At 41.7% G+C, this 10,651-nt stretch overlaps 2 protein-coding genes across 2 annotated transcripts; one reads left to right on the top strand and one right to left on the bottom strand.

Moving 5' to 3' along the window:
• Nucleotides 1–870: 870 nt before the first annotated feature.
• LOC128712733 (uncharacterized) lies at nt 871–2,357 on the bottom strand. Its single transcript, XM_053807607.1, has 4 exons — nt 1,353–2,357; nt 1,197–1,265; nt 1,032–1,124; nt 871–942 (listed from the first exon to the last, which is right to left on the bottom strand). Exons 1-4 carry the CDS (start codon nt 2,355–2,357, stop codon nt 871–873), a joined length of 1,239 nt encoding a protein of 412 aa, XP_053663582.1.
• A 3,337-nt stretch (nt 2,358–5,694) lies between these two features.
• On the top strand, nt 5,695–9,920 carry LOC128715698 (ras-related protein Rab-8A). Its single transcript, XM_053810610.1, has 5 exons — nt 5,695–5,818; nt 7,714–7,913; nt 8,181–8,273; nt 9,619–9,732; nt 9,792–9,920. The coding sequence occupies exons 1-5, from the start codon at nt 5,695–5,697 to the stop codon at nt 9,918–9,920; spliced, it is 660 nt and encodes a 219-aa protein (XP_053666585.1).
• The last annotated feature ends 731 nt before the right edge of the window (nt 9,921–10,651 follow it).

Raw genomic sequence — 10,651 nt, 5'->3', positions numbered from 1 at the left:
CCGTAAAGCAGCAGTATTTGCACCAAACCGTTGTAAATTTCTCGATAGAACGATTCACTAGTTTGTGGCCAGAGCAAAGTTATCAGCACGTTTAACACCTTCAGTGCATTTTCCAGATGGTACGCAATGTTGAGTAGGGGTGGTACATCCTCCTCGTACATAATTTCCGGAAAGTAAAGATATAATGCTACACAACAGATGCATGCCGTACCGAACATCACTATCCCCATTGATTTGTGCAGACATTTTAACAGTTCAATAAAGAAGCGTTGTCGATTTGGTCCATTTTGCTGTTGCAGATGGAACGGGTATGGTAGAAACCCAAACAGTTGAGAAATGTTGATCAGGAGACGAAATCGGCTGGCCAACAAGTTGTGATAAAAGGATGTATCCATCCTGCCAGGGCACATTCTGATTGTTAACTGTAAAGTACTAATCTGCACGGGGAGATAAGTAGGTTCCTGGATGCATAAGTAATGATCTCGTTTTATCCAAAGCGTTTTTTTCTGAAAAACTTCCACGGCTGAAACAAATTCATCACATTAAAACTGTTTTTGTTGGAAACTCTTAATCAACCATCTTGGTGATGAGAAATATTACTGATTCCAGTTTTTTATTAACGTGTGCGCTTTTGTTTAAGTGATCACCACGTTCACTAAATGGATGAGTAGATAGTATACCAAAAACACTCATTTATATCACATAAGGCTAATAAGTTTTTCCTTGTCGTATTTTCTATTTGTTGTTTACATATGTGGAATGGTATAAGTGAACTCATCAAACCATTGTTACGTAATGTAAATTACAAGATAAGGTCATATTCTAGTAAATAAAATATTGTTACTACTACTACTACTACTACTATATCACTTAAGTGGGTGAAGATTTCGCATCAGAGAACTGCACCAGTACTACAAGAATGTTAGTTAAGCCTCCAACGATCTGGAATGACAAGGAAAAGAGGACAATTAACCTTAACTTCCGCAATAAGATGCATATCAATTATACAACACGTTAATGTGATAAATTACACTTAAAATCAGCGTCATATCGATCGATATCATGCCATACACCTCATGCGCCTTTTCGAGAAAAAAGTTTGTCTGCGTTATGAAGCGATTTGTCTGCAAAAAAAAATGAAACATTTTTAGTATTGAATCACCACTAATCACTGACGAAAAGTTCGTTCTACGTACAATGTCAGTACATCGTGAATCGTTTCCTGGTTTGTTCAATTGATACAGTATTTTAAGGCCACGTATATTCTGATGACGAGAAATAGAAAAAAAAGGTTCTTATTTGCATTAATTTCGAAGTTCAATGTTGTGTTTGTGGTATTTTATTATGCTTGCCTGTGTTTGGATCAATCGATTCGGGTAAGCAAACATGAACAGCATGGCAATCTTATGTGCGGAATTGAGCAGCTTCGAGCAGATAATGGCGAACGAAAATGCTTCTACTTTTATGCCTTGATACAGCTGCAGCAGCTCCGTGTTGAGAAATATAAAGGTGGCCAGCAGAATCATGATCAACAGCTGACCGAACTCTCCACCATTGATCCGTAGCACTATATGAAGCAATTTTAGCTGCAACAGACGTATCTTTTCCACCGTTCGCTCGTCATCCCGCGTTAGGCGCACGGGTGCGGTATAGACGAGCGAACAATGTGCGAAGGATTTGTCAATCAGCGGCACTCCCAGCAGAATGCTTTCTAACGTGTCGTTCGTCTGGCGTAGTAACATGAACACTGTGCCGAATATGGCGACATAAAGCAGCGTTAAACTTGTGACCATTAGTTGCGTTGCTAAGAAAATGACCAACTTGGGCAACACAATCCAAGATTGTTCGCGCAGAATGTAAGCCGTAACGATCAGCACCATGTATACCGGTAGTACTGGGAGCATTCGACGAATGTTCGCTTGCAACGCGTACAGACGAGCGTCAATGTCCGGACGACCGAACTCTTCCAACACGCACACAAGACGCTCGAAGTAAAACAGATGAAAGTTGGTTCGATATTGATACACAAACAGAATGTATCCTATCGAGCCGGTTTGTATTGCCGTTTGAAGGTAGTACATGAGTTTAATTGACAGAGGTATAGTGTACACGTAGATCTGTCCGGAGTCCAGATAGTACAGCAAGAAGGGTGCAGCGAAGATGATACCAAACAGTACGGCGGATACAAACTGACGAAGCCTCTTCACTACCGTGTGATGGTGGCGTGTAAAGCGTTGGAACGGGTCCAAAGGATACGGAGCCGTACAGCACCATTGCGAAAGCACGATCACGTCCCGAAGGGTGCGGACCAAGAGAGCTTTGAAGTATGCTCGATTTCCCGTGTGCATCCGAGACATGCTGGTGAGCGACTGAATGCACGCGCTACATCATCGCATGGTAATGTTTACTAACGCCCATTACTGAAAAATGCATCATGGAGCTGATGCTTTGCATGACCGGTATTTTAACGTGACGATCATTTTGTGATGATATTGCTCATTTGTTAAATGCCTACAACACACGTGTACACGAGATTCCCGCTCTTACCTTTTCTTATAACGTTACTCTTTAACATTAGGTTACTCTTAATTTGACATATATGGGAAAATTCTGGTAAAAGTATTTCAAAGCGAAAACAAGAAACTAAAAATGCGAAATAAACCGTTTTTATTACTTATTCAGTGCAATTTAAAATGTAATATTTATATGGTCATACTAAGGTATGCGTCATAAAATGCATCTACTTACTTACTTATCCGGTGCTACAACCACTCCGGTCTTGGCCGACTCCGGTCCTCTAAACCGCTCACGGCCTAGCGCCTTCCACTGCTAATTCATTATGCCGGCCTTTCTGGCGGACGTATCAACGTCATCACTCCATCTCAATTTGGGTCTACCACGACTCCTCTGTCCATGTGGAAGATCTAAAAGGAAACTGAGGAAACTTCTCCACTCCTGTCGCGATGAACGAATCTGGGACATATATAGTTTCAGTACTCACTTACGCCTCTGAGACATGGACGTTATCCAAAACTGGCGAAACCCTCTTAGCCGTGTTAGAGGGAAAGATGCTCAGAAGGATATTTGGCACCGTTTGTGTGGAAGGACAATGGAGGAGCCGCTACAATGACAAGCTCTATGAGCTATATGGTGAATTTACTGTCGTAAAGCGGATTGAACTCGCCAGGCTCCGGTGGACTGGTCACGTCATGACAATAACACCGGACAATCCAGCCCGTAAAGTCCTTTTGGGTCGTCCACATGGACAGGGGCGGCGTAGTGGGCTGAAATTGAGATGGAGTGATGGTGTTGAAGTGTCCTCCAGAAAGGTCGGACCAATGGATTAGCAGACAAAGGCGCTCGAACGTGAGCGGTTTAGAGGACTCCGGCAGCAGGCCAAGACTGCGAAGTATAAGTAAGTAATTCTTTCAAAAGGTCGCCTGATTTGCTGAATAAATTAAGTCCAGAGAAGGAAGTCAACTGAGTAACTTTGAAGTGTAAACGAGTTTTTTTCCGGGTTATAACAGTTTGCTGTAATTGCGTATCTCAGGGACTGCCTGTCAATCGAAAGGTGGGTTGAATGTACTGTCCTGGAACTTAAATCAGTATTAATAAAAAGGCAAAATGAAAAGAAAACGATCGCACTCCGTGCACAACAAAATACATAAATATAACAGGATATCTACTCAACATTGTAGATCTACCACCAAGTCATCCATGCTTGGTTGCAATTAAAACATAAATAGCCTATTTATATTAAAAACACTTACAGCACAAGCACAAGCCTAAAAGACGCAATACAACTAATCACGTCTGGATAATAATTACAAAAGTAAACCAAGAACATTCAATTATACTACCCCCATTTAATGAACTATGCAAACTAGGGTAAAACAATATTATCCACATATTGCCAATGTTTGTTAATTACATAATAACAATCTAAAACGAAGAAACAACAAATGATATGGACACAAAACCGCAAAAAAAATGTAAAATGAAGCAAAATAGAATTAAGGTATTAATTAAGGTAAGTAAGAATAATTTTTACAAGAATAAATGTATGTTATTACAAAAAAATTGAAAAGAATATATTCAAATAATAAAACGTTGTTAATTTAATCATTCTAAGAGGATTTTTGTATTTCTTCCACAAACGTGAATATTCGAACAATTTAAAATTGTTTACCCACCAGAGGACGCCACCTCTTTCCAATCACATGGCGCTGTACACGTGGGATGAAAACTTTGCGCAAAGTACGCGTGCGCACGGATTGTATTGATTTTTCCTGCCACTTTGTTTTGTGTTGAATCCGTACACTCAGTGGGACGCGAATTGAGAGCAAAACATTGGGACGGGACTACAAGAAGGTTTGCGAAACAATTGCGAAGTATTGCAGTTGAAGGGAGTTGTTATTGGTTTGAATAAGGTAGTTTTGTTAAAATGTGGTAGTGAATTATTAGACTCACTATACGCTTGTATTGTTTATGAGCAAAAGAGTTTTTGTACTGTAGGGAAACACAACATTGAGATGGGATCTGTTCATTTGTTCAGCTCAAACAAAGCATCGTCAGAATATTGGTGTTAAATAGCTTCTTAAGCAACTGAAGTAGCAGTGCAGTTTCCGCTTTTCATTTAATTCGTATCGTTGTGAGTCTGCATTGTGAATTGTAGCGCCGTAAGGCAAACGTCAACATGAGAGCGTCTAGTGTTTGCACAACGAAAGAATCCTCCCGGTCCGTTGCGAGCTTTTACTCATACTAATGCACTGCCAGGCACGCACACACTCTCGGCAGTTATGATGTAAGGAAAAGTCAACAAGGAAAACTTTGCGTTTGGTCTCGGGAAAAACAGTCGCTAGTGGGGTGCGTTCAGTTCTCGTTTAGTAGGTAGCTCGAGTGGTAACGCCTGGCTGTCAATATTGTATATTCACCATTGGGCTACAAAGTGATCTAACTGGGAAAAACAAAGATTTATCCAGCAAGAAGCAAAAAGAGGGGTTTTCCCAATTGTGTGATATTTGCATTAAGGTGTGATTATTCTATGTAGCTATATTTTTTTTAGGAAGAAAGCAGACCAAATGTAGGCATCGATTTTTTTGAAGAAGAAAACTCTTTAATTTATAGACCAAACAAAGTAAAACGTTGTTTACAACAGTGTTTCTTGATACAGTGGAATGAGGTTTGATTGTTCCCGGAGCGGAAGATAAAACTTCACATAACAGTGCGAAAAATTATTGGGTGTGTGAGTTACCAGTTTTTCAGCCTGGATATCGTGAAATTTTGTGCATCCAGATTAGTTCCGGATTGTTAGCATCGACGACAACAGTGACACATCATCATTAAAAGTCCATCATTCCATCAGTGACGAGAACGATGACGCAGTAACAGTGTGTTTTCCACCGGAAGGAAATCTTAACCAGACACAAAGACACCCATTGCCATCTGTTCTCGGCTCAAACCTGCTGGTGGGTTCGTGACGAGACAAAGAACGAAAAATAAGGACGAAACCTTCCATCACGTCCGTAGCTGCTCGGTAGAAGGATTCGCTAGACCAACCGCTCAACACACAGACACGTTCGCACACACAAAACCGGAGTGTGCCGTTTGCGTCCGTTGACTCACGCGAAAGGAAGCAGCAAAAGGGACATCCTTTTTCTTGGTGGCCGGAGTGGGCAAAAAGCGCATCGTAAAATGGCACTCGATTTTGCGGCCACGTACAAGGTGCTGGTGTTGGGCGATTCCAACGTTGGCAAGACGTGCATCGTGCATCGTTACTGCGACGAGCGGTACTACGATACCTACATTTCCACGATCGGTAAGTAACGATAGTTTGCGATACAACACAAGCGATAGGAATTGGACGTACTTTGGTTTGGAAAAGGTATCCTTAGACAGCCGAAGAGCACATCGTAATGTACATAATGCTCGATTCTGCAATTTCGAGTGTGACATTATGCTGCAATTAAAGTACATTAACATTACAATACCTTTCATCTATCAAAAAAAAAAAAAAACAAAGATTTGATCGAACAACGAGGACACACCATTACGACTAATGTATGCTTTGACGGTTTAGCGCTTTCGTCGTTAATTCCTGACCTTTACTTTCATTTCCCATCCCGAACGGACTCGCAAGAAACCTAAATTCTCGCCCGCGATGATTCATACCGTAGGTTCGTGCGGATAATTACAGGCGACTGGGGAATTGCAGTTTGCATATGCAATGATGCATCGTCGCCAGCAAGAGATTTGCCCTTGCTGGTCGTATCATCATCATTATCATCATCATCATCATTGATGCATGGAACAGTGCATCCATAGAAAAGTAGTGAGAAAATGTGCCAGAATGAATTACCGGATGCATTTGTGCAGGGAAATGAAGCTGAGTGGAAAACTACTCACACTCGCCCGGTGTTTGTGGATGATGAACAACTTACGTAGACTATTGATCGATATGAAGTAAATAATGTACTACATTTTACATTCCTTAAATAATTTCAACGGAGGATAAAATGTCAGCGCAATTGTTATTGTAAGTGTAGTTTAGCAACACTTTGGCACGAGTTATGCTGTATATCTCGTGGTATTCCATACATTGCATACCTTCAGGCGTTCGAATCCAACACAAAATTGTTTTTATAAATCATTGCTCAGAATGCTTGCTAGTTCACTACCTCTAACTAAAATAGGAAATGCTTAAAACAAATTCTTCACACGTTCCATCCTCGTCACCGTTCCCGGCCAGTGCATTGCAGGATGCTAGAACGAAATGGCGCGTTCACCTTTTTATGAGCATTCCCGGCATGTTGGAAGGCAGTTTGGCAAAAAAAAAAAACTCCGAGTATCACGTATTTACTGTCCGGCGCCCTCTCCTCCGGGTTTCGACGAGACACTTTTTACGATCGACACATTTACGGGGGTCCGGTGTCGTATTTTAGTGCATTTTACCGCTATTTCAGCTCGTTCTCGTAGCTTTCGATGGCGAACATGGTGCGACGATTGGTTTGCTTGTTGATGGATCGGGCGTCCGGATAAAACGGCCATTTCCAAATGTCCTTGTATAGAAAAAAAAAGAATAACGCTAGAATACAGAGATAAAGCAAGACATGAATTTTATATTCCTCTCGCTAAGACGGAAGACTTTGAAACAGGTCCATTAGCGAAAAGTGGACCCTCGTTCGATTTTTTCTAGGGTAGGACGTACAAACATGAATGATTTCAAGGCGGAATAGTTTTGTGCACTTGTTCAAAGACAAGTTCTCTAGCTTGCGGCCCAACTCGATATGCAGTGACATATGGTTCAATAGCAATTGCAGTTCGTTGACAGAAAAACTATTTGCTCACCGTCTGGCTGCCCTCACCTGAGGTAAAGCAAATGATGGTCGATGGTAAAAGCAAAAATCATATCCTTTCCGGTGAGAGGATCTAATAAAGCTTCATGTTTTATGGATAGTATTTGTCCCAATCCGGACGCTTCCTTTTTTTTGCTACTACACGCTTCCCAGCCATAAAAACCCGAATGGAAATTGATAATGGTTTTGAACCAAGACCATGGAACCTGCACGGTCTGTGTCCTATTGTTTACCACGTTTCTTTGATTGCGCACGAACAAAAGCCCCGAAAACGGGACCTTATTTGATCGGGACCACCACATTTTCCTCTTATATGCTTTCTATTTTGGTTGTATGTTTGTTTTATGGTGACACACAGGCATCGATTTCAAGCAGAAACTCATCAACCTGGACGGTGTGCCGATCAAGCTACAGATCTGGGACACGGCCGGTCAGGAACGGTTCCGCACGCTGACGACTGCCTACTACCGTGGTGCAATGGGGATTCTGCTGATGTACGACGTGACGAGCCTGGAATCTTTCAACAACTTATCCTACTGGTTGCGGAACATTCAGGAGGTAAATGCTAAGATGTTAACTGATTCATTTAATCATTAAACGTTTGATTTAGTTATGTTGAATGTTAAATTATCATATACATACTCTGTCATGTATCGTACTCATAAGCATAAACTTAATTTACCTTTTTTATCGTGCGAATGATTCATAAACACAAAAGCTTACACCGTAACCCAAGTGCATATGCAATTGTTGTACCTTTCCATCGCTCATCAACCTACGATAACCATCAACAAATAATTCTTGTTTTCCTTTTTTCAATTCAAGAACGCGGCTCCTGATGTGGTAAAAGTTCTGGCCGGCAATAAGTGTGAATGCACCTCACAACAGCGAGCAGTCGACAAGGAGCGAGGTGAAAAGGTAATGAGAGTTGTTGATGGTTGTACCATCGTACACCTTCCACCCGCTTGTCACCGATCTGGCGAAAGGAATTAATTGAAATTAATTTATTGCACCATCGCTACGGCATTCGATTCGCTTTTTGGCACCGAGACTGCTGCTTACCACTAGAATGGAGAACTTGCCATTCACGTGACACCAACATGTGGCAAGGAGCAGGGCAAATGGGTTCCTTTCCATTTGGACTAAAGCACTAATCGGGTGACTGTTTTGTATGGTTCCAATTTTTGTTGTTGTTGATATTGTGTTGCCCTTCGACGACTCAATTCCCACTTCCGCCGAGTAAATGATTGGTACCGGTAAAGCAACCCAGTAACGTCTAAACTATGGCCTCTCTCCAAGGAGCACCTGAACGGAAACGGGCCAATGGAAATGGAAAGGAGCATTAACCGAGACAAATAGGCGACACACGGAATGTGATGTTTGTTGGCGCCGTTTTCCCGATCTCAGCTGTGGTTTGAGCTTTGTTTCGAGAAGGGGGTTTTCATTAGTCGAACAGGACGCTTTGCCTGTGGTTATATGGGGTGGATTGTGGAATAATGGGTAAAATATTCTCTGCCCTGTTTCCGTTACTTTTATTCGCTAGACGATGCCAATGACCTGTGGATTCTGAAATATATCTGCTTGTGGGGAATGTTAGTCGGCACGGGACAACGAACAGGCAACATAAATTTGTAAATAATTAGTTAACCCATTTATGGACCTGTTAGATTATTTACACAGCTATGTCTGTGAACGGAATGTAGGTATGACGATTTGAGTCTAATTGTAATCTACCAAGGTCCTTCTTATTATTCGCACCGTATTGAGCTCTTAAAGCTAAAGCCTGTCACCAGCAAGTTTACTAGACTTACTTCTTTCTAGGACCACACAACATCGATCAACTTTGTGGTACAGCGCGAGTTAAAAATCATTTCTATTATAGGTTTGGTAAAGATTCGATTCGATCTTCGATATTCGGTGAGGACTCAGGTGCAGGCATGAGATCTTTAATAAAATAGGGCCATTTAGCCACATTGTTAGGGAACCGGACCGGACCAAAATCCAATCCGGACCAAATTCCCCGTTCGCAGGACTGACCATCCAGCTACGGGTAAATAAAGTCACAGAAAGCCAGGAATGGAAGGCTTCTAGACCTCTTGAGGTTGTTGTTGTCGATAAACAAGAAGCCACATTGTCCACATCATTACTTAATTACAACACATTATTATTTGATTTCGAGTTTCAATGAAATAAGTTATTGACCTTCATTAACTTATCTAACCTATGTAAATTAAATCCCTGTTATGGCCTTTCTTCGGTACAGATTGCCGAGAACTTTGACATGCCATTCTTTGAAGTGTCTTGCAAACAGAACATCAACATCGAGGAAGCATTCCTGACACTGGCCCGGAAGATACGCGAACAGAGAGAACATCGGGTAAGTACGAACCACAACGTATTAAGCACCGTACTCTGTACGAATTTCGTATATTTTAGGGTGAAAACTTTGATGATGGTGATCGCCAGAAGGGCCTGCAGGATATGATCAAGAACGGACCGGGGTCTAACGGTCTCGGACCGTTTACGTTAGGTAGTGGTGGCGATGGTGGACGCTGTTCGTGCTAAAATGGTACTATTTGCGCAAAGAGTGGTAGCCTTTTAGACACTCAGACATGCATTAAACGGTGAAGATCGGCTTCAATGTGTCGAAAGAGTTGCTTCGAACATTTCACGACAAGACTTTTATGAATCACCTAGCGGCAGATGTGAATAATATGCGTGTAAAATGGAACATATTTGGCGAAATCTTCACGTCAGCCAGTCGCCACTCGTTCTACGCTACAGCAACCAGCATTGTTGTTGAGTGGTTGCCATAGAAACCCTGTGATTGCAAAATACAATTCTCCACAGCAGACGATGCACAAATGACGTTTCAAGAAATGTGACAGCGTTTCAAATGAATACAGGGGAAATCGGAGAGAAGGAAGGGTGGAAAGCTGTGTGAGGTTTAATTTAAATTACTAACTACATAAAACGCGAGAAATAATTTACAGCATCAACGCTGCTTACCGGAACAAGACACACACACACGTTGCGGTGACGGACGAATGCGTCACCAGATTTGTGTTCTTCGCCATCAGCTGAAATCCGTAAATCCTGTATAACATTAGAAAGGAACCTACAATAGTCAAGCGCTGGTGAAGATGTTTAATCAATTTAGGTAATTTTTAACCAGTAGCCATTACGTAACGAAAATCACGCATAAGTACCAATGCTAACTGGTAGTGTGTGTTCAATTAAATCGCATGAAACATGACAGGAAAAGAAGATGAGCACAGGAAACCAATGACTTGTAA

This window comes from Anopheles marshallii, chromosome 3, assembly GCF_943734725.1.
Source record: "Anopheles marshallii chromosome 3, idAnoMarsDA_429_01, whole genome shotgun sequence".
NCBI lineage: Eukaryota > Metazoa > Arthropoda > Insecta > Diptera > Culicidae > Anopheles > Anopheles marshallii.
This window is presented reverse-complemented; position numbering and strand designations above follow the sequence as displayed.